Raw genomic sequence first — 26,667 nt, 5'->3', positions numbered from 1 at the left:
TGGCCAGAGGGAAGAGGAAAGTACAAAAGCTAAGAGAGATGAGTGGAGCTTTCTGCTGCTTTCTCTCTTGGGAGTTGGGAGGGGTGGCAGTGGCGTCCAGCCAGATCGTTGCTGCCACAGCTGCTGCACTGCAGGAGCGGGTTCCCGCAAACAGCACTTGATGGTCCCGGCAGGCCATCCATTCTGCCTCTGGGCCTTTTCTGGGCGCTGCGTCATGCATCGTCCGTTGGTCCCCACCAACCAAGTAGACCTGATGATTGTCACTCTTCGACAAACCGCAAAGCCTTCATTCTGATCCGTTCACTTTTGGTGATCAGTGGGTAGGGTAGAGGTAAGCTCAGCTTGGGAGTCAATGAGAGGGATGGAAATGGGATGTGTACGTATGTACGTCGGTGTGTGGGTGCGAGACCCTTCCTACTTCCATCATCTTTGACCTCTCTCCCACAATCCATCCCTTGATAAATCCTCCAGCCGCACAAATTTCCTGTCATCTATTTCGATCTTCTTGAGCTTTATTCCAATCAAAAAAAAAAGAATACCTTGTGATACCCCAGAGCCGTTTCTCAGTACGGTAATTTTAGTCGTTGGGTGGTAGAACTACTCTTGATCTGTTGTCATTTCCTCGGCTTTTATAGCCTCCCTTCAGACACCCGACCCGGCGCACATATCCGTCAATTTTCTTTCAGCCAACTCTCTAGGACGTGGTTTCCATCTATAAGGTGGTGCAAGTAAAGGTGCACTGCATCAACGACGTAAGTTGACGATCTCGATCCGGGCCCCTCTTCCACTTTCTTTGATCCCCCTCCTCTCACCGATATCTCGACTAACACTTACACCGCTATTATAACAGCGTTTATAACCTTTAAACCTAATAATACCCTACAATTTCTTGTTACAACCATTATTATCAACCTAAAATCGTCTGCGGACCGCTCTTCAAGATGAACAGAACTCGTAAGTTGATATCTACCAGCCATCCCGCTTACAACCATCAACCGCATACATCTCAAATAGGTAACTAACCGCACCTTCTACACAAAAAAACAGGCCCCCTCCTCGCCATTCTATCTCTCCTCTTCCTCGCCATCTCCCTCGTCCTCCTCTGGTTCGTCATCCTTTCGGGAATCACCCGGACCTCACCCCTACGACAAACTTATTTCCTCCGCGCCGACACCAGCGGCATCAGCGGCGCCCGCGCTGTCTCGCAATGGACCTATTTCAAGGTGTGCGGTCTCAACAACCGGGACTGCGGTCCCGCGCGTCCTGCTCTCCCTCTCGGTGATGCCTGGGACAGCTACCCTTCCGGTGCCCCCGATGGGCTCACTGGAAAATATGGTGGACACACGACCAGCCACTACTTTTGGTACATGTGGCGTTTCGGCTGGGTGTTCTTCCTCATGGCGCTCTTCTTCGAGACTTTGGCCTTCTTCTCGGGCTTCTTGGCTTGCTTGGGACGCATTGGCGCTCTGGTTTCGGCAATGATGGCTTCGTTGGCGTTGGTTATGTTGAGTGTTGCTGTTTCTTTGATGACGTATGTTGATTATTTTTTGGGGTGTTTTATTTCTCCTTTCCCACCTGTTGCTACCCCTGTCCTTCCCCTTCCTCCTTCCTCCTCACGCCCAAGTAGATACTCGACAAACAAGTTAACGCGCACATAACTAACGAAAATCACAGCGCTACCTTCGTCAAGATGCGCAACCACTTCACCCGCGACGGCCGCGACGCCCACCTGGGCCGCTATGCCTTCGGCTTCTCCTGGGGTTCCTGGGCTGCGCTCGCCATCAGCACCGTTCTGTTCCTTCTCGCCATGCTCCAGCGCGACAAGAACCGCTACAACAACCACCGCTCCACTTATGCCACCGACGGTCACGATCGCGTTGTTGCCGACGGCCCCGCGACCACGGGCACCGGTGGGAGAAGAGGGTTCTTTGGTGGCTGGGGCCGCCGCAGCAACAGTGGCAAGTCCTACGACGGACGGAGGGTTAAGGATGATTACTAAATTGTCATGCACGAAAGATGCCAACAACCCGATGATAACGCCATCGCCGGCGCCCGGGATGAGTGGTGATGGTCCGGCGTTGGGAACGAACACCGTGGATCATTCGAACCCTCGTGCGGCATATCGACCTGCGAGACCTGCTAGGCTGGATTTGGCTGCGTAAGTCAAACAAACAAAGAAAAAAATTATCAGAAAAAGAGAAGGAAGACTTGCTGGTGAGCCGTGGGCGGACGAATATGTGGAACAGATAGCCACGATGAGAGACAGAACTGCATGGAAAGTCTCGTAATGATGAAATGAAATGATTGATACCTTTACCTTTTAGCGGGAATGAGATGTTTGGTTTATAGCTTGGATTTCTGTATCTTCCGTATTGAATTTCGACCAGGAAGGGGGAGGAAGTGAAGGGTAAAAAGACTGATATACTTGTATGAGGCGCGAGCCTCTCTCTTCTTCTCAGGTGTTTACCATACGTCTTTAGGCGTTGATAATCCTTTTCACCTAATTTATTGATATATTTTATTCATTTATCCAGTTCGTAGGCCTATCGGTTGATGGGTGGTTGTCATTGTGTGTTAAAACGAGGTTGTGGTGGTTACAGAACCGAGTGTTTGAAATATCGATGACAGGACATGCTAGTAAGTATGCGATATAGACGGTCCTTATAGCGGTGGCATCTTGAGGAACCGATTTCTTTTGACGTACCTAAAGGAGGGGAGAAATCAGTGATCCTCTCCGGGTGAAAGACCGCCGTTCGTCGTTCATAGACCTTACTCAACTTGACTTCATATCACTGAATCAAAATCACCAGGGTGGAAAAAAATTGTGATATAGATGGATAGATAAAACAACAAAACCCCCCACGGAAATTTCCGGATTCTATCGTGTACTTGAATCCCAGTAATGCCCATGCTACCCTTCTCTCGTCCTTCCTTCCCCCTTATTTGTACTTGTATGATTGTACACACGCTATGAATGAACAAGTGGACAGAAAAGGAAAATGAGAAAATAAACCAACTAGCCTCCGAGTCGCACAAACAGACAGACAGACAGATCGACCACAACTCATCTAAACCGTAATACCCGGGCTCACTTGATCCAGCGGCGCAGCGTGGAGAGCCGGCTTCTCAACCTGACCAGGGAGCAAGCCCTTGTGTTTTCGGTCCAGGACGTTGGTGACCCACTCAGCCACCTCACGATCTCCATGGTCGTTGATCGGTCCGTTGCTGTTGATGTCGAGAGTACCGGTGGCGTCGGCGAGCTGGTCATCGGCGGCCTTCTCTTCGGCTTCTACTTCTTCCGCGATGGTCTCGGGCCTGCCGAGGGACTTGATCCAGGGGTGCATCAGCAGCATCGGGTATGTGTGGCGCTTGGCAGGAATCTTGTTGAGACAGGACTTGACAAAGTCCTTTGCCGTGCCGGAGTAGCCATCAGCGGGGAGGTCAGGAGGGTCACCCTCAACGATGGCCTAGAATTTGACTAGGTTAGCTTGGGTGTCTTGATGAGGGATGACAAGGATAACTTACACTGAGTTGACTGAAGATTGTGCTAGAAACCTCAGGCGGGTACGGGTACCGACCCATGGCACACTCGATGATGGTGAGACCCAAACTCCAAATATCGCTTTGTACGCTATAAGTCCCGTCGGCCGCGCCGCCCGCAGCTGACATGCCACCACCGCTGATGCGTTCTGGTGCCATGTAACTCTGGCAGCCAATGTTGGTCTTTGCTATACTGGCAACGAGATTGCCCGAAACGCCAAAATCGCAGATCTTGACCTGTCCATTCGTGTTGACCAGAATGTTGGTGGGCTTGACATCGCGATGGATGATGTTGTGATCTTCTTTCAGGCACTTAAGACCCATAATCGTCGCATATGTAATCTTGCGTAAGATATTCTCGGGGATCCCTCCCGCGTATAGCTTGTCTATACTGCCGCCGTCCATGTACTCGATGCACATGTATACCGCGCCTTCTTGGTAAAAGGCACCGTAGAAATCGATGATGAAGGGCGAGGCGCACTCGTGAAGAATTACGAGTTCCTTGAGAATGGTGGAAAATTTGGACTCGTCCAGTTCGAGCCTGATCTCCTTCATAGCCATGACCTTGCCTGAAGTGCCACGCGAAGCGGCAGCAACAGGACTTAGTGGGGAGTTATCAGAAACGTCAGCATCTGACGCCGATGCTTGTCGAGATAACGACTGCTTGTTGCTCAAGCCTTGTCCAAAGCGTGGGAGCTTGGGCTTAGTATGTCGTACTTTGTAGACGGTACCATAGTTGCCCTTGCCTAGCTCGTCCATAACTTCTACCTCGTCTAGCGAGATTTTGAAGGTCTGTCCGTTGGCGAAATTGACGCCTGTCCGTGTGATAGTTGCTGCATCTGCAAAAGTGATCCACCCGTTCTCTGCGTCGATATAGTTCTTGAAATCGCTCAGCTTCGACCCGCGGCCTTCTCCATTAATGGCTGGCGCTTTGGAGTCATCGGAACCCATGTCTGAGAGTTTCGGCGTGCCACCCGCGGGTGACCCAGGCACTCCTGGTAACCCTCCGAGCTTCATTGCTCGCCGTTCGCTCAGACTGGGGGCTTTTTTGCCCACACCAGAGATAGCAGGTGCGGATTTGGGGAAGCCTTGGGGTGGTGGTCGTGTGATGCCTTGCGGTAACCGAAGGCCACCTGGTGCCGGCCCACCGTGGTTCATGTTGTTCATGTTCAAGTTCATGCTGTGTCCCATCCCTCCCATGCCACCCATGCCGCCCATGCCTCCCATGCCTCCCATCCCTCCCATGCCTCCCATGCCTCCCATACCTGATCCCATGGGGCTCATGCCCAGTCCACTATTCTGGGGCGACATGCCAGGTCTGGGAGCCATGCCCATCCGTTGTTGATGTAGAGCCCGTGCCTTTGCCATGAGGTCCGTTGGAAGGTTTGCCGCGGACGCCGCAGGTCTTCGGGCGGCATTCAGTGTCCCAGGAACACTCGAACTGGGGTTCATCAGAGTCGTTTGTGGGTCGGAGATGGTCCGTAGCGATGGCACTCTGCGGGCCAGATCGGCTTCTGGTGCGAAGCCAGGCATCGCATCTGAACCTGAGCTTGGCGGGTCCATGGGCGTGCTTGCTTCTGACGACTCGTCGACTGAGCCCGGAGAAGCCGGGTTGCTCTCATCGTCATACTCGTTCGGGCTAGCCGGGGCGTGATCGGGGTCGTGGTCCGACATGGTGGCGACAAGAAGTTTTTCTTGAGCGCTAAGCGGTACTGATTCTGTATGCTGCTGGCAAGTGCCAAACCCTTGGACGGTGGGAGGTCTTTAGCAATATTGCGGCGCAAGCTATTGATGCTGAAGCGGCTCTTTGAAGAGGCGGGGCAAAGTATATATCGAGGCAAACGTGTTTTGGTCGAGAGGGGTTACTCGGACTCGAGGTTGGGTCGGTATAGTAGTCGTCGTCAAAGGGGAGAAGTTTTGGTTGAAGTTTTGTAGGAGGGGGAAAAGGGCGTCAGAGAAGAGAGAATCGAAAGCGCAACGTCCAAAGATCTGGCTCTGGTCTGGTCTCGCGAAGAGCTGCAAGGTGACGATGTTCGCAACCGATGACAAAGCACGACGCTACGACGGCGGGCCTGCTATAGTTTGACGAGTGAGCGGGCAGGCCAAATAGAAAAGTGAGCTAGTAACGCGGGTGCGAACTGGGTACGATGGTAGAGAGCTCTGGACACCCTGCAAGAAGAACAGCGGCAGCTGAGACTGGCAAGTTCGTGAACATGGGGCAGGGAGGTTGGAAGCAATGCCCTACTTCAAACAGAGATAGGAATATAGAGGGGAAGAGGAGGAAGAGGAAGAAAAAGAAAGACAGCGTACTAGTCAAAGTAGGTAGTGCCCGGCGGCGGAGTGTGAAGGTCGAGCCGGTATGAACCCGGTCCAAGATCCAGTCCAGCTAAAGTAGGGAAGTACCTAAGTAAGAGGAGACAAAAGGTAATGGAGGTTGAGGTGGTATCGACATTGGCTGGTGGGCAGCGGGATTGGATGTCCAGTAGGACTTTTTACTTTGTTCACCAACTTCTTGGTTTGAAGTCACTCGAGGTTCCCAAGCTGGAAGGTCAGGTACTGCTGCCGGCGGGCACCTCATCCACTTCAGTGGGCGGGCAGTGGGCACCTCAAAAAGCGCTGCAGGTGGGCAGACGCCGAGCAGTACGGAGCAGGGGCTTTTGCTCCGCAATTTGCTAAAAACGCCCCTCTACGTGGTCCATGCCTTCCACTTCCAAATTCTCCATCCGTCTGCATTCGGTTCTCCAAGCTCGCAGGGGCTGGAGACACAGAAGAGGGAATGTCGTGGGATACGCCGAGAATAGTGCCTCCATCATCCAAGCTAGCGCTCTCCAAGGAAAAAGTCCCAGAATCGCTTCGCCCAACAAACATCTTTTTTTGTCTTTCCTTTCCGACCATTCAACGTTGAGGAAGCTGGTATTGGTCCGCCAATGCACGGAGCTTGCTCCAGCCGAGTCCGCGGAGTCGCGGGCACCTGACCGGGTCTTGATTATAAACTACTGCGCAGTTAGCTACGGGCATATACACTATCCTCCTTCGCTGCTAGCTCGAGCCGGACACACACAGACCGTCAACAAAGAGGTCGGTCTACTCTACATGGAAAAGGGACGGGAAAGACTGGGCAAACCATGTGCTGCAGGGGATTTGCCAAGGTTCTACGACTCGCAACACAGTAGGTGTATCGCAGGTACTTCCTGGCTTAGCCACAACATTTTCTGCATATAAACAGAAAAGGCACGACGGCACTGGGTAAGGAAGAAACAATAGCAGCAGCAGACATATCTATCAGAGACTGCCGCTTGGGCTCCCGTTTAGATTTGACATGGAAGACAAGTATCATGTCGTCGAGTCAGGTACGGTATTCGGCACTCGGGAGAATGCCATGTTCAGACTCCCAAACTCACCCGGATGCCGTACACTCCGCGATGGGGATGGGCAATGGCAGGGGAAGGGCTGGTACACCAGTTGGTGCCAAAAGTCGGCATGGTACTTGGAGATACCGCATCCCCTGGTCCCGCTGGTGTTTAGCAATTTCCATGCTTTAGAAAGGAAAGTGGGGCAATTGAGGAGCTAAGCATCTTGAGAAATCTGGCTATGACGTTGTCTCCTGAATCCTGCCTGGTCGGGATTGGGGAGGCCAGCCAGCGAGAGCCAGCCAAACAACCAACTCACCTCCAGGGGAGAGAGGAGGGGCATTGGTGGGCTATGGTTGTGTACCCATCTGCATCGGGATGGTGGGAGTGAGCAAGAGCCGTGTTTCGCGCAAACTTGCATGCTACGACGGGAGCTATTGACAGCAGACAGCAGCAAGTCGGCCAGGAACTAGACCACTGCCCTGCCCGGGCTTGGTTGAAAGTGTATCGCATCTACCGCACACGATGCATTCTCGTACTGGTGGTGAATGTGACTGCCGTGTGCCACGGCTACTGCTGTCTATGGCATCTCCAAGCGCAGGTTGTAGTAGTCTTTGCCGCTAGGGTACTAGAGGTGAGACACGTGTATAGGGCTCGCGATGATTTTGGGCTGTGATGGCATTGACCGACGCTCATGGCTGGCATTTGCGTCATGGCAAGAGAGCGGTATTGCCAAAATCAGGATCAAGCGAAGGACAGTCTGCCCAACGCTATGCTGTGATTGAGGAAGCACAATATAGCCCGGCAGGCTATTGGGTGCAGTCTATATGGGAAAAACGAAGTACAAAGATGTTCGACCTCGAGTGAAGTGTATGGTCAAACTGAGAATGGCATCCATGTAGTTGCGCATACGGATTGCCCACTTTGTCAGTGTGTCTTGACGAGGGTGCACGTCAAAGTCGGGGTTTCTTCACGGATTCTCTACCACAGCAGTGTACACGAAACACGCTGCGATCTGCAAACACCAGCTCTCTTGCGCCGACGATCCCGTGTCTGAGGTAGAAACGAAGCGCATGTCAACTTCCATCTCTGTACGATCACACGCCCAACAACACGCTAATCGTAGCGTACAAAGCATCGCCGTTTGGATACCCATCAGCGCATATCAACTACCATGTACCATAAGCGTCGGTTGGTCTCCGCGCTGATGTCGACATGGCTATGCTGCTCCGTTCATTTCCATATCCTGTTACACAATAAGTCTGCTATCAAGACCTGTTGACATCCACTACGTATGCGCAACCACCGTGTGGAAGAAGAGCGAGCTGTAAGCTCCAGGGTCCAACAAAGGAACACAGCATGACCGCTAACAAAAACACCGAGCTATATGGCGATGAACCTCGCAATAGTGTCAGACAGCAACACGAGATATCCGGCAGTGTCATTACCAAAAACTGCGAGAATGCCTTGGTCTGTTCCGTTATTCGAAGGCCCTGCGTCTTGGTGATGGGTTTGCTGATTATTGACACTGCGGGATCATATCGGATGCGTTTCCAATCGACATCGTTCATCAGATACCAAGTTTCCCGTCTATCAAAAGATCGATGATGTGACAGGTGCAGCCTCTCAGCCAGTCCGAAGGGCCGCATGTGCGGCGCAAGACCCAGCAGGAAATACGACTTCTTATCATGAACCTCACCCCGCGTCATTGGAGGAATCCAGATGCAACAACTAAAACCTGGACTCACAAAGCATCGGCCCCAAAACCGAAATTTGAATGAGCATCTGAAAAGAGCACACTGCCAGTATAGTATGTACACCGTATTACTAGAACGTCGATATGGCCTTTCAAGAGTCTCTAACGGTCCAGATGCTACTACATCGACTTGTCGAAATGTGTTAGCATCTTGTTCCTGGAAGACAAGGGGTCTGGGAACAAATGGGCCCGGCCGTTACATATCACCCAGCGAGGCGTGCGAGGGTAGCAACACTGCTTGTTTCATGTTGCACCCTTTCTGGCATGTATCGTCATTCTTCCAGTTCTGTGCGTTTGATGTTTTCCGGTATCAAGGGCCAGTGGATCCGACCGCGAGGGTTCAAGAGAGAAGTTCCATGTCTTGGCACCCGGCCCGCCATAGACGAGTTGGGAAGCAGCATTTAGACACGACGGGACGACGGGTACATATTTCCAGCGCGGGCACGGCGAGACTTACGAAAATCAGTATGCTCTGTTAGGCCGCAACCTCGCGAAAGACGTCAGCGTGGAAGAAAATAGAAGCGGAATGGGTATTGGCTGACGTACCTTTCTATCACTTCTCATTCGTGTCGTCCTCCACTTCTCTGCTGCGCATCCAGTGCAGTGGCTGTCTCCTTCCTTGCCGGATTGCAATCCTGATCCAATCATCCCACATTGTGAGGCGGCCGGCACTTTCCACCACAGTCACCACCTCACTGTCGGAAGCCCAGGGCTAGGCTGATGACGCCTGTGCCACACGGGCAGAGAGGGAGATAAGGTAGTTACGCAAATCCCAAGACTTCCAAGACCTCAAAGCCTCCAGCCGCCATACCTAACCCGGCCTGTTCTTATCTTTCAACCCGTCTCCCTCAAGAGCGCGCTCATTCATTGTGTCTGCGTTTCTTTCAATCAAAACCATTTGTCAAGCCATTGGGAAACGCCTTGCTCACATCACATCATTTTTACACCTACAAACAAACATTATTAGCGGGACCCTGGCATTAGTACCACGGACTTCAGCGCTTGTAGTGTATCAAGCCTTGCAAGCCGCTGCGCCAAAAACCCGTGAAACGTACGGGGTACCCACCGAACCCTGCCTGCCTCAGCCCAGAGCTGGAAACAAAAAAACAAAAAGCACCCACCTCACCGTGATCTCTTCCGGTCCGTTTTCTCCCAGACCGCAAATTATCGACATTTTCGAAACTCCCAGATTTAAGCTCTTCTCCGCTTTCAGTTGGCATTACTCAACCCATTGCCCGAATTGATCCCCGCCGATTTTTGTGACACTTGATGGGTCTCCTCAACATCCGATCGCCGACGTCATTGCGGACGGCCGTGACCGCCGCTGGCAATTCGCCCAACGACTTTTCAATATCAACCACCGCACCCTTCACGGTCTTCGCAGGCGGAGAACATGACTCTCACCCTTCCCTCCCCCATCTCGTGCTCCTCGTTTTCGGGGCCGTTCTCGAGGTAGTATGTGTCAGTTTGCCTGGATACATCATCGCCAGGCTTGGCCACTTCGACGCCGAGAAGCAGAAGTTCTTGGCAAACCTTAACGTAATGCTATTTACGCCATGCCTTAGTGAGTTCACACGCAATACAACGTAGTTTCTCCTGCCAAACAGTATCTCGGAAGACTATTGGCTAACGCTGGGTCGGACAGTCTTCACAAAGCTGGCATCTCAACTTAACGCCGATAAGCTGATTGAGCTCGGCGTCATCCCCATCATTTTCGTGATCCAGACGTTTGTCTCGTACATGGTCTCGGTTGGAGTCTCAAAATGCTTCGGATTCAACAAGCGCGCTTCCAACTTCGTCACCGCCATGGGCGTGTTCGGCAACTCCAACTCGTTGCCCATCTCCTTGGTCATCTCGCTGTCGCAAACCTTGAAGGGACTGCACTGGGACCGGATCCCTGGTGATAACGATGACGAGGTTGCCGCCCGCGGTATTCTGTATCTGATGGTCTTCCAGCAGCTTGGCCAGCTCGTCCGCTGGAGCTGGGGATTCCACATTCTGCTTGCGCCCAAGTCCAAGTACGAAGAGTACAACCACGAGACGATCGAAGAGGGCCGCTACCGTGACGAACCGTTGGAGGGCGACCATGCCGCGCAACTCATTCAAGGGCTGGATAGCACCCACGAGACTGGCGAAGAACGTTACGCGCACGGTTATGCGAGCCCGACAACGCAGTCCGACCACTCCGAAGTCTACGAGCCTGCAGGTCGTACTCCTGTTGCTGGGTCGTCAAGGACCTCTCCTAGTGATTATGGCGATGACGACTCGGATACTATCCGGAAGCCCGGGAACGGCAATACTGTCTCTGACCACGACGATGGGCTCAACGGAATGATGTCATTCCCCCGCATCAGTAATGCCGATGAACGCGAAGTTTCTGAAGGCTTCCCGGCGCGCGTCAAGGCATCGGCCAAGAAGGTTGCCGCTTCCGTCTCCGGTCTTGCTCATACCGTGTTCTCTGCTCTTCCGACTCCCGTGCAGAAACTGCTCAGCAAGGTCTACAGCGGCCTGTACCGCTTCGGCGCTGGTCTCTGGGAGTTCATGAACCCGCCTCTCTGGGCTATGCTCGCGGCCGTCATCGTGGCCTCGATCCCGGATCTTCAGGAACTCTTCTTCAAGGACGACACCTTTGTCAAGACCAGTATCACCAGCGCCATCAACTCTTCTGCCGGTGTTGCCGTTCCCTTGATCTTGGTGGTGCTGGGTGCCAACCTGGCGCGCAACACGCAGAAGCGCGACGAGGTGGACGCTGAAGAGAAGCAGATTGGCACCAAGCTGCTGGTTGCGTCTTTGATCAGCCGCATGCTCCTCCCGACTCTCATCATGGCGCCCATTCTTGCCATCTTCGCCAAGTATGTGCCTGTCAGCATTCTGGACGATCCGATCTTTGTTATCGTCTGCTTCCTCCTCACGGGCGCGCCTAGCGCGTTGCAGCTGGCTCAGATTTGCCAGATCAACAACGTGTACGAGGTGGTCATGGGCAAGATTTTGTTCCAAAGCTACGTTATCTGGTATGTGAAGATATCACTCTGACATCTAATATCTAAAGTAACCCTTTACTGACACGCAATTACTAGGATCCTTCCTTCTACCCTTATGTTGGTCATGTGCGCTCTAGAGGTTGTCGAGTGGGCTGCTTAATTGAGCGCCCTTGCGCGCACAAAGTATGTGTGTCACGTCATTATGACTGTTCCTCTGAACACACGTTTCTTTGCTTGGTGTAATAACTATGGCAAAAGTGTAACATTTCCTTTTCTGCACCAGTCGGCGCTCACGGATTAGGTAACGGTTTCGGTTGGGAGCATCATCTGGGTTCCTTCTCCAGACGTGTTGACGGAAAAGTCAAAAGCACACATAATGGCCTGTGAAGAGGCATGGGAGAATGGATAAGGATGCATGATTAATGAAGCCGATGGTGGGTGCTAGGATTGTATAACTTATGACTGCTTAGAATGATAGCGTTCCGTCATTACCTAAAATTCTTGATTATAATTTCACCATTTGCTCAGACCTCCAAGCTTTGATTGTTGATATCAGTTACTAAGGGAAGCGTATGTGAAGATTCTGAACTGGTTGTAGTACACACCCTCTGATATCTGATGATATGTGTTTGTATAGTAAGTATAGTCAACAATAGTTATTCCTCAACTCCAGTCCATATCACAGCCTTCCACATTCCGGTCAACCCGTCCATAAGCTAGCCGAATAAAAAAAAGGAGCTTTCGCTCTCCCCTCTACCGGATACCATTAACCAGGGCCTCGTTTGTCCCCTCACTCCTCCCCTCCGGCGGCGCAATAACCCAATCCTGCACCGTCCCCTTCCAATCCGCAATCCGGACATCCCGGATTCCCACCACCACCACTCTGACATCCTCATCCGCCACGTATCTCTCTCTACCATAATCCCCTTCCTCTCCTCCAGTTTGTAATGCTGATGGTATTTGCTGTTGTTGACCAGAAGTGCTTCCCCTCCGGATGCTGTTCATCAGAGGTTGCTCGCTGTCAAAGGTGTTGTTCTCCAAATGCTTCTCCCGATAAAACTTCTCCTCTTCGGAGCCGCGGTCGACGAGGCGGGCGGAGCCGTTTATGGTCGCGCTGATGGAGGAGACGGCGCTAGTGTTGAGGTTAAACAATAGAGCGGCGAGAGAGGAGGAGCGGTGTTCAGGGCCCGGAGATCCGCCCGAGGGACGGCGTTGGTGGGAGGTAGAGGGGCGGTGGGAGACCCCTTTGTTGTCAAAAGTTAGTAAATAGTTGAGTTGAGATTGGGGAAAGCGAAAGGGGAAAAGGGGGATGGATGGGTGGGAGAAAACAGGTGCTTACAATCGTGAACTAGCAAAGAGACGTTGGGGTTTGCGACCAGGTTATTCATCTTCTTGCTGGCAGGGTTGGTGGTCATGACGATGACGGGTGATCCGTCGGAGTACGGCGAAGAGGGGAGGTAGGTGTAGTTCATGAGCGACACGTGAGGCATGTTGTCGACGCAGGTGGCCAGGTGAAGGAAGCGCGCGTTCTCGAGACATTGGACGACTTCGGGAGGGAGGGAGCTGGTGATGCGCATGTTGGTGTTGCCGGCCGAGGCCTCGTAGTTGAGAGGTATCTGTTGGTTCATTGTGTTTTCTTGATGGTTTATGAAGTATGATGAGTCTGTGCCATCAAGGTTGTTGTTTTGGTGCTAGAGTCTTGGTTTGGCGGCCCGCCGAGTGGAATGATGGGTTTCTCCCGTGGAGCAAGAGGATCCGTTTGGTGGGTCGGTGTCAATGAGACGTGAAGTTAGACGTCGAGGCAGCGGGTGACAAGGAGGATTTTCAGATCTAAAAAGGGTGTATGAATTTGTTTGTGTTTTACTCAGACGAAGCAATTGATCAATTCATGTACTTGTTCTCGATGTCGTTCCCAGTGATCATTGTTGTCAATCGACTGAGTGCTGGCAACCTCAATGCCTGCCTGGACGATAGCAGCGTGGGCCCCATCGATTGGGCGATAACAGAGCGATAAGATATCCCTGCCTTTTGAGCGCGACCTGCTAACAGTGGGGCATCGAGAATGCGGGGAAGAGGAGAAACCCCACAAACCCTTGTCTAAAATGACGTTTCCCCAACTTTCACTTTTCATCTCATTTCTGGGGAAACTGAACACCGAGGACATCCGCGTCTCCATGTCGAGAGGGAGATGGCCTCTCCGGTTTCTGGATCAACAGGAACAATTGGAGCCATTGTAATGAGGAGGATCTTCATCAAGACCTCTGCCAATCCCATTGAGCAATCAAAGAGTGTCGGTCACGAGGTTGGCGGCTAAGACGAATTCGATCCTGTACTTAGTGTAAGTGGCAGGGGATCAACGGCTAGTGTCGGCCTCCTCACACGGCAGTCTCAACCTCGGGAAGATGGACGACATCCAATTGGCGTGGAAGGCACTGCCCGGAATTTGAAAAGGTAGGACAGTGACAGTCTAGCAGACGGGGCGGGTGGGATTAGCTTTCTCTGTTCGGCTTTGTCAGTTTTGGTTTCTGTCCATGTCTTCCTCCCTTCTCCTCTTTACTCTTCTTGTTTGTTTGTTTTGACCTTCTTGAGAGAACAATTGCAAGCCTTGTCGCGATATCTCGTCTTACACATTCCCCAAAATTCACCATGCGCGCCGTAAAACGAGCTTCTCGCCGTCTCCCGGTGTCTTTGCGCACCGCTCCCACCTCCGCCCCCGGTTCGGGAGCCCGCTTCCTCTCGACAACCGCCCCTACCTCGTCGACAGCTACCACCACAGGCAGCACCAACACTTCGGTAACCCCCATCACATCCGTTCTCATCGCGAACCGTGGTGAGATCGCTCTCCGCGTTGCTCGAACGGCGGCCTCTATGGGCATCCGCACCACAACCCTCTACACAGATATCGACGCCGCTTCACAACATGCCAAGTGCACCCCCTATGCCATCTCCCTCGGCGCCCCCAAGGCCTACCTCGATGGTCCACAGATCGTCGAGCTCGCAAAGCAGCATGGAATCCAGGCTCTCCACCCGGGTTACGGTTTCCTGAGCGAGAACCCCGCCTTTGCCAAGGCCTGCGAGGACGCCGGTATTGTCTTTGTCGGCCCTCCCCCTAAGGCTATGCACGATATGGGTGACAAGGCCCGTAGCAAGGAGATCATGAACGCTGCCGGCGTGCCATGTGTCCCTGGCTACCATGGCCCCGAGCAGTCTGTCGAGCAGCTCAAGGCCAAGGCCGCCGAAATCAAGTACCCAGTCCTGCTCAAGAGCGTCAAGGGAGGCGGCGGCAAGGGTATGCGTATCGTGCGCACCGCCGACGAGTTTGAAGCTCAACTGAAGAGCGCGAGGGCTGAGGCACGCGCCAGCTTTGGTGAGGGTGGTGAGGTGATGCTCGTGGAGAGATACGTTGTGCGCCCCAGACATGTCGAGGTCCAGGTTTTCGCTGATAAGCATGGCAACTGCGTGGCCCTTGGCGAGCGCGATTGCAGTATCCAAAGGAGACATCAGAAGATCCTCGAGGAGAGCCCTGCGCCCTTGTTGGATGATGTAACAAGAAAAGATTTGTGGGATAAGGCTAGGAAGGCTGCCCTTGCCGTGGACTACGTGGGTGCCGGCACCGTCGAGTTCATCTTGGACAAGGACACCAACGAGTTCTACTTTATGGAGATGAACACCCGTCTCCAGGTCGAGCACCCCGTCAGTGAAATGGTCACCGGTACCGACCTTGTCGAGTGGCAGTTCAGGGTTGCTGCCGGCGAGAAGCTCCCCTTGACCCAGGACGAGATTGAGGCTAGGATTCTGGAAAGAGGTGCCGCCATTGAGGCTAGGATATACGCCGAGAACCCAGAGAAGGGTTTCTTCCCTGACTCAGGCACTCTGGTGCACCTCTCGAAGCCCCAGACAAACGAAGATGTGCGCATCGACGCTGGCTTCGTCGAGGGAGACACCGTTTCTGAGGCATACGATGGTATGATCGCCAAGCTTATCGTCAGGGGCAAGGACAGAGAGACGGCCATCCGCAAGCTCGAACTGGCCTTGCGCGAGTATGAAGTTGTTGGCTTGAGCACAAACATCGAGTTCCTCAAGAGACTTTGTAACAGCCAGGCCTTCATCGAAGGTGATGTCGAGACCGGTTTCATCGACAATTGGAAGCAAGAACTGTTTGAGGCCAAGCCCACCTCCAATGATGTCTTTGCCCAGGCTGCCCTTGGTCTCCTAGGCACCCAGACACAAAATGCCCCTGCCGCACATGGCCAAACCCTCGGCTTCGGCGAAGCCGCCACTCAGAACTCGCGCAAGTTTGCTTTCCGTGTCCAGGACGATGCCAGCACCGAGGAGGGCAAGATCGTCGAGGTTGAGGTCACCCAGTTGAACAACAAGCTGTTCAACGTATCTGTCCGCAAGGAGGGCGACGACAAGCCGCAAGTGTTTGAGAACATTGTGTCCGAGTCAACTTCCACAACGGCCCCGACCTCGTCAGCCACGAAGACCAAGCTGACTACTTACTTCCCTCTTGCGAGGGTCGACACAACCTTGGTCCAGGACCCTGCCGACAACGAGAAGTTGACGGTCTTCCAACTTGGCCACAAGACTCAGCTAAGACTTGTCACCCCAGGGTGGTTCGACAAGGCGCTGGGGTCGAAGGAGGCTGCGGCTAGCGTAGTGGCGCCGATGCCTTGCAAGGTCTTGAGGAACGAGGTTGAGGAGGGCCAGTCGGTGGAGAAGGGCGCTCCGTTGGTTGTGTAAGTTGTTGCCTCTTGGATGCCCGATTGTGGCTTGGATAGGTGGCTAATCCCCTGGACTACAGTATCGAGTCGATGAAGATGGAGACGGTTATTCGGTCGCCACAGACCGGTGTCATCAAGAAGCTGGCGCATAAAGAAGGAGTAAGTACAGCTGTCTAGCAAAATAGTTCGAGAAAAGCTACTAACATACTTTTGTAGGATATTTGCAAGGCTGGAACTGTTCTGGTTCTCTTCGAAGAGACCCAGGAGAGCGCCTAAAGATTTCTGTTTAGAGTTATGGGTGGATGATATTACACTAGAATACCTGTGTTATTACGTCTGGCAAGGTTTATCCTTGGATATCACGGCATGATGCGCGGGAGTTGTAACATACTTGTTGGAAAGTTTACAGGTTCACCATATCTTCAATGTTCGCCTCTGCGTGTCCGTAGTTTGTAGTACCAGTAGTGTTCTAACCATCCGACGCTCATGTATCTATACTAAACTGGGTATCTAATCAATCTTAATAAACTTAAAACAAAAACTCTCCTCACCCTCAAACTCTCCCATTCATACGGTCCGCAATCTTCATGTCGGCCGCCCTACTATGCAGGCCACTCGTGAACCCGGCATCACCTCCACGATACTTCTTGTTCTGCTGGCGCGCCTTCTCATCCGCCTCTCTCTCCGCTCGCTCTGCTTCTGCGAGGGCCTTGAGCCGCTCCTCGCGAGCTTTGTCCAGGTCGGTGGCAGCCGCTTGCATGGCAGCCAGCTTCTTGGCACGCTCTTCCTCCTCTTTCTTGTCATCACCACCCGACTGCTGCGGCGGCGGTCTGCCTCCTCTTCTAAGCCCGCCGTTGTATCTTGATCGGTCATCTTCCCTCCGTGGTGGACGCTGATCACGGTTGCGGTCATCCCTGCGCGAAGATGGTCTGCTTTCACCACGCTCTGGGGAATACTCCCTTCTTCGTGATGAACGGCCGCCGCCAGGTGACCTTGACCTGGAGCGGGATCGAGACCCATGCCTTCGCGATCTGCTATCGTCCCTGACTCTCCGGCTCCTGGGGCTTTCATCCCGGTCTCGCCTCCTTGTCCGGTCGGGCGAGTCTCGTCTGCGCCGCTTGCTGCAGTCTTCCTCTGAATCGCTGCGCCTCCGTGGGCTCCTGCTTCGAGAGTCGGACCTGCGTCGGCGGGAGTGCCTATCTCTATCCCTGTCTCTATCGCGGTCACGGTCGTCGTCGCGACCCCTATGTCGGTCCGAGCGATGGTGGTGAGAGGAGCGGTGCTTGTGTCGTCGTTCCTCTTTTCCATCCTTCTTCGCGATCTGCGAGTCATCAATGCCCATAGATGCAAGCAGCTGTCTCCGCTTGATGGGGTCGTTCATCATCGCCTCGTACGCCTGTTGCTCCTGCCTCTTGATGGCAAGCAGTGGGTCTTCGCGAATCTTGGTCGCCACATCGCGGGCATTGGTCACCGCCGGCGCCGGCCCGGCAGCCGACAGAAGATCTTGCTGGGGTTGTTTCGACAGCGCCTTCTTGGTGTCGTTGTCCTGGAGGAGCTTGTCGATGCGCCGCTTGCCGAGCAGGTAGGCTTCGGTCTCGGCAGAGTCGCCGGCCTGGCCGTCGGTCGGGCCGCTGTACATCCATTCGACGCGGTCGATCTTGCGCTTGCCGCCGGCGGCTTCGAGGGCCTTTTGGATCTCCTCCTTGCGCCGCTCTTCTTCGATTTCTTGCAGGCGCTGTTGCAGCTTCTTGCGCTCGGCGATCGCTTCGGCTTCGGCTTTTTGAGTGGCGGCGACGTTCCCTGATCGCTGTGGATGCCAGCTCTTTTTCATGTTCAGATCACCGGAACCCATCTTGGCGGTGTTGGTGCTGCTATTGCAGCGAGCGAGTGGTGGTGGTGTTGTTGTTGTAGTTTAAGGGTGATCGGACGGATGATCGGGAGATGGTAGACACCACGAGATTGTCAATGGCCCGTTGGCAGGCTCAGAATTGCGATTGTTGAGCTCAAGGAGGATGAGAGTTGGAAATGGTTGTCGAGTGGCAAGGCACCTGGCTGTTTGTTGATGTAAGGGACAATTTTTAGAAGGCAGCGAGAACGCCCCGGCCACTGCTGGAGTGCTGAACCTACGGCACTCAGGCTATATGCAACCACACCCCAGCAGCTTGAGTTTTGACGTTCGCCTCTTGACCAATGGATAAGCAGAACCCACAGTTGCCATCTCCACTTGACTAACCTCCTCCCCACTCGAGCTTCAGCCTTACCAGAGGCAGGCGCGACCACAACCCACACTGACTACACCTGTTCGCCCTTTCGCTACGTACCTTTACGACCACCTTTTGTCACTTTCACTTTCAGCACGCACATAGAGCTTCGTTGTTTACCTACTTCGTCACCACACACACCAACCCTCCATTCTCACGCCAAACCACGCATTTCTTCTCCAGCATCTCTCATTCTCAGTCCCCCATTATCCAACCACCGAATCGTTTACGGCCCCGTTTAAGCCAGCGACCGCGACCATGTCCGACGACGATTTCATGCAAGACTCCGAGGAGGAGTATGACTTCGAGTACGAAGACGAAGAGGAGGAGGACAACGGCGACGTCGACATTGAAAACAAGTATTACAATGCCAAGCAGACCAAAACATCAGACCCTGAGGAAGCACTCCAGGAGTTTCTTAGCATACCGCCGCTCGAGCCGGAGAAGGGAGATTGGGGCTTCAAAGCACTGAAACAGGCTATTAAGATGGAATTCAAACTCGAGCGATACCAAGAGGTAGGTTCTAATACTATCAACCTAGTATAGTCTGACACGGCTAATCAAAGGCATAGGCAACCGACCACTACGAAGAACTCCTGACCTATGTCAAGTCCGCCGTGACGAGGAACTACTCCGAAAAGTCCATCGACAACATGCTCAACTACATCGAGAAGGGATACGACGATCCCAAGGCTGTCCAGTGCATCGAAAAGTTCTACTCCCTTACTCTTCAATGCTTCCAAAGCACAAACAACGAGCGCCTATGGTTGAAGACGAACATCAAGCTTGCACGACTGTTGCTCGACCGCAAGGATTACCACGCAGTCGCCCGCAAGTTGAGGGAGCTCCATAATGCTTGTCGAAAGCCCGATGGAACCGATGATCCCAGCAAGGGCACATATTCCTTGGAGATCTACGCCCTGGAAATCCAAATGTACTCGGAAACACGCAACAACAACCAGCTCAAGGTTCTCTACCAGAAGGCGCTCAAGGTGCGGTCCGCCGTGCCGCACCCCAAAATTCAGGGCGTCATCCGCGAGTGTGGTGGCAAGATGCACATGAGTGAGGAAAACTGGAAGGAGGCCCAGAGTGACTTTTTCGAGGCATTCCGCAACTACGATGAGGCCGGTGACCTTCGCCGTATCCAGGTTCTTAAGTATCTGCTCTTGACGACAATGCTGATGAAGTCGGACATCAACCCCTTTGACAGCCAAGAGATGAAGCCCTACAGAAACGACCCTCGCATCTCCGCCATGACGGAGCTTGTGGATGCATACCAGCGCGATGATATCTACAGGTACGAGGACGTACTCCAGAAGAACACCGATCTACTAGCGGATCCGTTCATCGCCGAGAACATTGACGAGGTCACGCGTAACATGCGCACCAAAGGAGTGGTCAAGCTTATTGCCCCATATACCCGCATGCGTGTTAGCTGGCTTGCGGAGAAGCTGCGTATTACCGAGCCGGAGGTTATGGACATCTTGAGTTTCTTGATCGTTGATGGACGGGTCAAGGGTCGCATTGATGAGCACAAGGGCATGCTGGAGCTTGAGTCCCGCGAAGATGCGGACCATATTCAGGGCATTACCGTTCTCTCCGAGGCCGTCGGGAATCTGTTCAATGCGGTTTTCAAGAGCACTGATGGGTTTCAGGCTGGCCAGGGGGATTTCATGAACTCCATGGCAGATCAAATTGGTGGAGGTGATATGGGCTCCTTGGATGATACAATGCGGTCGATGGGCTCTGGCAAACGCGGTCGCCGCGTGGGTCTAACACAGCGGGCCTATTAGGAAACAGAAAGGCGCTGAGATGTATCAAGTGGTCTCATGGCGGCTTCGTACCAGGAATTTGGGCTCCAGTTGACCATTTCACTCTTAGAGAGCTGAGATGATCTGGGTTAGACATCGGGAGTGTGTCCTGGCGTAGGACACAAAATAGAATAGGTATTGTCTAGTTCTCTACACCGGGGGTTAAATAGAACCCCGGCGCATAAGGGGCCATACATCAATGGCTAGAATCAATGCGGACAATTTCAAATCGTCCGTTACCATTCATTATTTTTTGGGGTTCTTTGTGGTAACGAAGACAGAAGAACATAATCAGTCTGCAGTTATCCTTTGCTTTCACTGGTGGAAGGCCACGTATTGAAATTGTATGTTGCCGCCATCTTCTCACTCCTCAATGTCTTCGCATCGATGCTGTGGTCAGAGTACATCATCTAAACTGGTGGCTTTGAAACCCGTTTCGACCAGTTTGTCTTCCCCAACAAATTTCCGGGTGCACCGAAACAGATCGTCTTGCTCCTTGTTTCTGGGTGATTCACTGCTTCGTTACGTGGGTCACCAACTAATACACTTGCGAGATTTCTCACGGACTCTCTGGTAAACTCATCATTGGATCCTTCGTTCCTTCCTCTCGTTAGCCAACACGAAATGCTACAGTCGAGGTAGGCAGAAGCCTTTCGAGACGGAAGCACTTGGGATCAATGCATCTACCAGTTTAGCTACCGGTTTGGCTAACATCTGGCAGCCTACACATCGCACCTTCTGTCTCTCTGCCCATGAACCATCGCTCCTCCAACAAAGCTATTTACACCCGGAACAAGCCGTAGCCCACGTAACACCAAGGAGGCCACTATCCAGCGCCTCTTTTCAACCGTATCATGATCGTGAACCGAAAGACAGGGGCTCTGTAACACATTATACACAATGCAAGATTTGCATTGGTCTCTTTATTTGGTGTCTATCTAGCTACATACGCCTACTCAACGTTTGTTAGCTGTTAGTGACTGAGTGGCTGAGTGATGATACTGCGTCCTGTCTGGACTGAAGAAGGACTACATAACAGCAAAGGGTCATATTGAACGGTAATTGGACATAAAAGCATAGAGTATGCAAGCTGTTTAACAGTCACACTATTATCTACATGTAATCGGTTATAGTTCGTTAGGTCTAGATTATTGACCATTTGCTCCCTTCCCCGGCTATAAAGAATAATGACTTCAAGATACTGCGCCCAAGGGACGGGGTAATAAACAGGAACAGATCGTGGTATCTAGTTGCACAAGTCGAGATATTACATGCGCGGAATAGCCGGGGTTACATCTTCGCCAGATATCGAGCAGACACGGGAAGGGAAGAGTACCTGGATAGATTTGGGGGGGGGGGGGGGGGGGGGTTATATTTCACACTCTTGCTTGCCACTGCTTTGGTGAAACTCGATGCCTATATTGCTGTTGGGGGTCCTGCCTACGCTAGTACCTCAAGGTGTGTATGTCTCGTGTGTCTTGTTTCGCTCGGTTCCATCGGTCGGCGGTTGGCGGTTCGGTAGATACAGATATTAACCTTTTGAGTATGTGTACAATATGTCTGAGGCACCTACACGGTAACGCAGTACAGCGGCAGCATCTGTGATCTGTGGAACCCAACTTTACCTTTTTCTCTCATTATCAACCCAGCCTATACGGTACATGCGTAGGTGGGTTTTACGTATTGCATACCTATATGCTTTACCTACCGAGCCGAAGGTAGAATAATTTGGTCATCGAACTGTCTAGATCTAGGCAACGGTTTTGGAGTGTGTGAGCGGCTGTGTCGAGTACTTGCTTCTGTAGTCCTCTGTGAGTGACTGCGTGAGAGGGATTCGTAGAAACTTAGTAAACTCTTCAGGAAACGATTCACAGGAGACAGTCGCACAAGGGCCTCCCGAGGCCTCCCGTTGAGGCAAGTAAAAGGCGGAAAAAAGGCAGCCAAGGCAGATAAGGGAACACGGGCAAACGGAAGACAGGCAACACATGAAGAGCGGTCACCAAGGAAGATCAAGGGGCCAGGGTGGGACGATGAAGATGGAAACACGGTATAGGTGGGACAAGCTTCTGCAAGGACGGGAGCCCGCAGTAGTGTGCCGTAACGCGACTCGGAGTTCACTTTGTGTCGTGTGTTATTGTTGCTTTGAGGAGACTGGGGATCGTCAACCTCCAAGTCGTAGGGAAGTGAAGGGAAGATGGTGGAGGAGGTCAGAGGACAACCTACAGGGCCTTTTCACCTTCTTCCTCTTCGTTGCCTTTGCCATGTCCAGTTTGGGCAAAGGATTCGTGAATACCACCACTGGTCGATAAACCGCAACAATATGCCAATGATACCATGTATCGAAAAGGGGTAACGGCAAGTTGGTAAAATCGCTAACGGCGTGTGAAATCCTTTTGACACGCACAGCTCAGCACATTGCAGGAAGGTCGCAGCCGAGGAAATCGGTTGCTTGCATGCAGCACAAGGCGCCCTCGGACCGGATGCGAATACCAGTCTCCTCGGAGCCAATATCATCCCCATTTTTTTTGCCTAGCTGCCAGGGAAGAAGTGCCTGGCCGCATCACCGGTGACCCCGGGGCGCGGGCGGTTGGTTTGTAGGACTGCTTGCAGGTCTCCCCCGGTGTCTGGGCTGTTTTTCTTCTTGCTTTTTCCTGCTGTTTCCTTTTCATCGTTATATTGAATCGATAATGGGGTGATTCAGTGATGCTTGTTCCTGATCTTGAATCATGGCCTTCAGTGATAAGGGTCCTTCGAGTCTAACAATCCGACACCGCAGTGAGACCCGCGTTTCCGCTTGCATCAGACCCTTTTTACCATCGTTTCTGATCAGAGAAGCGGTGCTCTGCAGCGGGCCATCGTGGCCGTAGGCAGCACCGGACACGAAGTTCCTGCTCATTCTGGACCAACGAGTGAAAACTGCGGCAAGCCGTTCGGTTAGGCCTCCATAGCCATGCATGGCCAGCCAACCTCTCGTCTCGCCAAAAGCAGGATGTCACTGTACCAGAAGAATACGTTAACCAGAGCAGTTCATGACGGAGAAGAGCCCGATCAGACCGCGCGGGTTTGACTGATCGATGTTCCGCGCATCTAGGTTTCAGAGATGCCGCCCGGCTATGAGAAAAGATGGTATCCAAAAATTGATGACCGTAAAGTGTAATAAGTGGTCTGTGTGTACAAGTCTCAGCAGTGTGATTGCATAGGTTATCGAGAGGTTATGAGGTGGGAAAACAGGACAAGCCTACCATGTCTCCAATGTCTGAGGAAGTTTGATGTTGAAACTCGATCAATGCTTCTGTGATGCATGACAACGAGAGGTTGCCATGGCACAAATCTTGTTCAACTTGGCCGTGTCCAGTACGACTTTCATTATTCGCAACTAGACGAAGCTAGAGGTAAGTAGGCAGGTAACACTGCAACGCGGCAAGCCACAGGTCTTCGGGAGAGTGTGAAAACGACATATCTCCCATTGCATCACACACCTCACACAGTACCTTTGATGTATATGGATGGATGCCGTGCACGGTGTCCCCTAGTCTCAGGACGGCTGCGATGGATGCCCGGCAGCGCAGGCTAATAATAAGCGGGAAAAGAGCGAACCTGATGGGATTATCATCCAGGATGCCTGTCCGTCCCGCTTACTACCCTCTGTGCCTGTCTCGTATCCATCGCCGACGTGGAATTTGAGTAGGAACTATTACTATGTACAATAAAATCGTCAGCAGGGCAACAGGAACTTTTCACTCCATGCGGCCAATTCTGATTTCTGGGAGAAGTCCTCATCTTCATAACGCAGATAAAAGGAATAGAGTGTATGAACTGATGGGTCCTATCGTGACAGATCAGACCATCAGCAAACCAAGCGAGAGGCTTGATGTTGCAACTGGGCGCAGACTTGTAGCTTTGGTTGGGAATAAAGAGACGTTGGATGGTCCAAGCAGCATCTGCGCGTCAAAATATTGATAGTGCTACAGTTAAATTGCTTTGAATGGTACCAAAATCCGCAGGATCATGCCCACAAAATGGATATTGTTGTACGGAAATGCACATCCGGTTTTCGGTGCTTGCAACCACACCTCTTTCCACTTGCATCCATCCCCATCCCCAAGCATTGCACCTTTTTCACTTACACGTAACTCCAAGCGACATTGTCTCCCTCAAGAGCAACGACCAACAACCCCAACTTCCACTTGTCCTCTTCTGTCAACCTCCTCCATCTTCCAGGTCCTACGTTCAGAACTATGGGAACACATTGACACCCACAACATCTTCCCACCTTCCAACCCATCGCAGGGTTCGGAACAGGAGCTTTACCCCAGCAGCCCAGTACCCAGCACCCAGCATTATCACCATTGTGTCGCATTCACCCTCACACTTCTACCCCGCCATGTCGTAGCGAAGCGGAGGTCGCATAGCGTCCCGCTGCAGATGTCATTCTTCATCACCATCATGGACGTCTGTTTGTTGTTGGGAGGAAGATATTGAGGTTGGATCAAGGATGGATGTCATCTCGTCTCCGCATCCTTCCCTTGTCTGCCCACGCCACCATCCAACAAGCGAGTCTGGGGAAGATGCTTGCTCTTTCACAGGGACTCGTCCATCCTTTCGTTGAACTGTTGCGTTTGAAGGATCCCCCTCCCCCGGACCTGCGCGACTTGGTGACAGTATCTGCTGCCAAAGTCATGACAGTCTCCAAATCCTGCCTTCGACAGAAAAGGCATCCACGTCGTTCTACAACCTAGAGAGCAGTGTCATCATCGCCGGATTTGTACCCTATAACCCCATTACATACATGATATGTACTATGGTGGAGCCCCAGCTGACGACTGACGACGTCGTGCTCCAACCGTGCTCCGGGTTTGCCGCCCCTTTTGAATACCACTACGAGCGCTGCTGCCATGACGACTTCTCTCGATGCTTGTTCCGCGATGTGCGGACACCGGCCGGACATCAAGCAGGGAGTTTCTTGGCACAGGTTGATGGCCCGTCATTGGCAGAAGTGTCAGCCACCTTACGATTAATACTCTCCCGGATTGGCCTTCGTCTACGGCGAGAGTCCTCCTCAGCGCAGATACTCACAAGCAGCAGAAGCACGACGTGATGCTGTCCTGCGCATGAGATCTGAGGAACATATCATCAACTTGATCCTTGTTATTGTTCAACCCCACGTTCTCAGCCGGCCACCGCCATACATGCTGTGTTGCAAGTCAACTTGACAAGTCACTCCAGGCGGCAAACATATGGTCCGTGAGAAATGACAACATTATAGCTTTCGGGTGAGCGACCGAGGAACCTTGAAGATCCAATATCGAAGAGTACGAGAGAAATACAAGGGGATAGGCAGTACATGGTTACCCGCCAATGTCTCACATTTCATGCGTTTTGAGCCAGCGGACCTTGCAATGGCCATTCTTCAGAACCCTTGAAGACATCTCTGCTTAGTAGCTCCAACGGTCCCATGAGCTTGGAACCAGCAGTCGAGCCCAATCAGCGGATCGACCACAGCCGTTCCTCCTCATTCATCACTTCCACCTTTCACCACCTGAACCCCTCCCCTCCTCGCTCCCATAGCATGTTGCATTCAAGAACCTCACCAACTTTGGTTGCAATCTTGGCTTGTCGTGCCACATCCCGGCATGAGTTGCTTTGTCGTTGGTCTGGGGAATATGACGGGCTGAGCTTACATACGTTTCAAAGCTAATATCACACACAAACTGCTAACAGGTGAAATTCCCACATATCGACGTGGATATCTCTGTGACGGCTTGAATAAAGCTGCGCTACCAAAACTTGGGACGAAAGCCAACTTATCTAACCAGTTGCATCATAGGAAGTGGCGGACCTTCTACATCTGGGCCAATATGATGCTCACGAACCAAGCCGGTCTGAATCTTCAGACATGATCGCACATATGACCGGTATATCATCGCTCTTATGCTTTTATGGACTACCGGCGATGGGTATCGAAAGGGTCGCGGACTTCATTATCCCCGCCTCCTTTGCGGAATCTGGAGACTGTGCCACCCCTGTGCATACTTACTACCTACGCCCCGTGGGCACATCAACCTGCTCAGTATCCCATCATATATCACGCTGGCCGTTTTATGCGTGGTGATGGGAGAGTGGGTTTTGGCGGTGCTGTGTCACTTGAAGCTCGGCTCATGTACCGGACTACTGAAACTCTATCAAATTCAAGAAAAAGCTCTGCCACTCTTATTAGATTGAGCCACCTTCCTCATTGAAAGCT

The 26,667-nt window shown here is 52.5% G+C and overlaps 8 protein-coding genes across 8 annotated transcripts; 5 read left to right on the top strand and 3 right to left on the bottom strand.

Moving 5' to 3' along the window:
• Positions 1 to 311: 311 nt before the first annotated feature.
• Positions 312 to 2,552, top strand: SMAC4_01278 (uncharacterized protein). The gene is made up of 4 exons (XM_066089562.1): positions 312 to 752; positions 851 to 954; positions 1,048 to 1,531; positions 1,675 to 2,552. The coding sequence occupies exons 2-4, from the start codon at positions 942 to 944 to the stop codon at positions 1,997 to 1,999; spliced, it is 822 nt and encodes a 273-aa protein (XP_065945813.1). The 5' UTR covers positions 312 to 752; positions 851 to 941; the 3' UTR covers positions 2,000 to 2,552.
• A 255-nt stretch (positions 2,553 to 2,807) lies between these two features.
• Positions 2,808 to 6,081, bottom strand: SMAC4_01279 (uncharacterized protein). The gene is made up of 2 exons (XM_003352397.2): positions 3,526 to 6,081; positions 2,808 to 3,467 (listed from the first exon to the last, which is right to left on the bottom strand). The coding sequence occupies exons 1-2, from the start codon at positions 5,212 to 5,214 to the stop codon at positions 3,069 to 3,071; spliced, it is 2,088 nt and encodes a 695-aa protein (XP_003352445.1). The 5' UTR covers positions 5,215 to 6,081; the 3' UTR covers positions 2,808 to 3,068.
• A 3,366-nt stretch (positions 6,082 to 9,447) lies between these two features.
• SMAC4_01280 (uncharacterized protein) lies at positions 9,448 to 12,144 on the top strand. The gene is made up of 3 exons (XM_003352398.2): positions 9,448 to 10,210; positions 10,292 to 11,657; positions 11,724 to 12,144. The coding sequence occupies exons 1-3, from the start codon at positions 9,916 to 9,918 to the stop codon at positions 11,785 to 11,787; spliced, it is 1,725 nt and encodes a 574-aa protein (XP_003352446.1). The 5' UTR covers positions 9,448 to 9,915; the 3' UTR covers positions 11,788 to 12,144.
• Positions 12,145 to 12,158: 14 nt separating this feature from the next.
• On the bottom strand, positions 12,159 to 13,543 carry SMAC4_01281 (uncharacterized protein). The gene is made up of 2 exons (XM_003352399.2): positions 12,967 to 13,543; positions 12,159 to 12,871 (listed from the first exon to the last, which is right to left on the bottom strand). Exons 1-2 carry the CDS (start codon positions 13,253 to 13,255, stop codon positions 12,381 to 12,383), a joined length of 780 nt encoding a protein of 259 aa, XP_003352447.1. The 5' UTR covers positions 13,256 to 13,543; the 3' UTR covers positions 12,159 to 12,380.
• A 559-nt stretch (positions 13,544 to 14,102) lies between these two features.
• SMAC4_01282 (uncharacterized protein) lies at positions 14,103 to 16,832 on the top strand. The gene is made up of 3 exons (XM_003352400.2): positions 14,103 to 16,366; positions 16,432 to 16,510; positions 16,568 to 16,832. Exons 1-3 carry the CDS (start codon positions 14,274 to 14,276, stop codon positions 16,625 to 16,627), a joined length of 2,232 nt encoding a protein of 743 aa, XP_003352448.1. The 5' UTR covers positions 14,103 to 14,273; the 3' UTR covers positions 16,628 to 16,832.
• A 72-nt stretch (positions 16,833 to 16,904) lies between these two features.
• Positions 16,905 to 18,449, bottom strand: SMAC4_01283 (uncharacterized protein; the record flags this gene model as incomplete). Its single annotated transcript, XM_003352401.2, has 1 exon — positions 16,905 to 18,449. Exon 1 carries the CDS (start codon positions 18,201 to 18,203, stop codon positions 16,905 to 16,907), a length of 1,299 nt encoding a protein of 432 aa, XP_003352449.1. The 5' UTR covers positions 18,204 to 18,449.
• Positions 18,450 to 18,573: 124 nt separating this feature from the next.
• Positions 18,574 to 20,842, top strand: SMAC4_01284 (uncharacterized protein). The gene is made up of 2 exons (XM_003352402.2): positions 18,574 to 19,128; positions 19,185 to 20,842. Exons 1-2 carry the CDS (start codon positions 18,871 to 18,873, stop codon positions 20,403 to 20,405), a joined length of 1,479 nt encoding a protein of 492 aa, XP_003352450.1. The 5' UTR covers positions 18,574 to 18,870; the 3' UTR covers positions 20,406 to 20,842.
• A 4,370-nt stretch (positions 20,843 to 25,212) lies between these two features.
• SMAC4_13109 (uncharacterized protein) lies at positions 25,213 to 25,521 on the top strand (the record flags this gene model as incomplete). Its single annotated transcript, XM_066091266.1, has 1 exon — positions 25,213 to 25,521. One exon carries the CDS (start codon positions 25,213 to 25,215, stop codon positions 25,519 to 25,521), a length of 309 nt encoding a protein of 102 aa, XP_065945812.1.
• Positions 25,522 to 26,667: the final 1,146 nt, after the last annotated feature.

The sequence above is a fragment of the Sordaria macrospora genome, chromosome 1, assembly GCF_033870435.1.
Source record: "Sordaria macrospora chromosome 1, complete sequence".
Taxonomy (NCBI): domain Eukaryota; kingdom Fungi; phylum Ascomycota; class Sordariomycetes; order Sordariales; family Sordariaceae; genus Sordaria; species Sordaria macrospora.
The sequence above is the reverse complement of the archived record's forward strand: the minus strand, read 5'-3'. Positions and strand labels throughout refer to the sequence as shown.

What these genes read in the sequence shown, in the direction of transcription:
- SMAC4_01280 (XM_003352398.2), top strand. Translation starts at nt 9,916, where the DNA reads ATGGGTCTCCTCAACATCCGATCGCCGACGTCATTGCGGACGGCCGTG. An exon ending in GCTATTTACGCCATGCCTTA is followed by an intron (nt 10,211 to 10,291) that starts GTGAGTTCACAC and finishes TGGGTCGGACAG; the next exon opens with TCTTCACAAAGCTGGCATCT. An exon ending in TTCCAAAGCTACGTTATCTG is followed by an intron (nt 11,658 to 11,723) that starts GTATGTGAAGAT and finishes CGCAATTACTAG; the next exon opens with GATCCTTCCTTCTACCCTTA.
- SMAC4_01282 (XM_003352400.2), top strand. Translation starts at nt 14,274, where the DNA reads ATGCGCGCCGTAAAACGAGCTTCTCGCCGTCTCCCGGTGTCTTTGCGC. An exon ending in AAGGGCGCTCCGTTGGTTGT is followed by an intron (nt 16,367 to 16,431) that starts GTAAGTTGTTGC and finishes CCTGGACTACAG; the next exon opens with TATCGAGTCGATGAAGATGG. An exon ending in AGCTGGCGCATAAAGAAGGA is followed by an intron (nt 16,511 to 16,567) that starts GTAAGTACAGCT and finishes ATACTTTTGTAG; the next exon opens with GATATTTGCAAGGCTGGAAC.
- SMAC4_01284 (XM_003352402.2), top strand. Translation starts at nt 18,871, where the DNA reads ATGTCCGACGACGATTTCATGCAAGACTCCGAGGAGGAGTATGACTTC. An exon ending in AACTCGAGCGATACCAAGAG is followed by an intron (nt 19,129 to 19,184) that starts GTAGGTTCTAAT and finishes TCAAAGGCATAG; the next exon opens with GCAACCGACCACTACGAAGA.
- SMAC4_01279 (XM_003352397.2), bottom strand. Translation starts at nt 5,214, where the DNA reads ATGTCGGACCACGACCCCGATCACGCCCCGGCTAGCCCGAACGAGTAT. An exon ending in CAATCTTCAGTCAACTCAGT is followed by an intron (nt 3,468 to 3,525) that starts GTAAGTTATCCT and finishes GTCAAATTCTAG; the next exon opens with GCCATCGTTGAGGGTGACCC.
- SMAC4_01281 (XM_003352399.2), bottom strand. Translation starts at nt 13,255, where the DNA reads ATGAACCAACAGATACCTCTCAACTACGAGGCCTCGGCCGGCAACACC. An exon ending in CTCTTTGCTAGTTCACGATT is followed by an intron (nt 12,872 to 12,966) that starts GTAAGCACCTGT and finishes TTGACAACAAAG; the next exon opens with GGGTCTCCCACCGCCCCTCT.
- SMAC4_01278 (XM_066089562.1), top strand. An exon ending in GTTGCTGTTTCTTTGATGAC is followed by an intron (nt 1,532 to 1,674) that starts GTATGTTGATTA and finishes CGAAAATCACAG; the next exon opens with CGCTACCTTCGTCAAGATGC.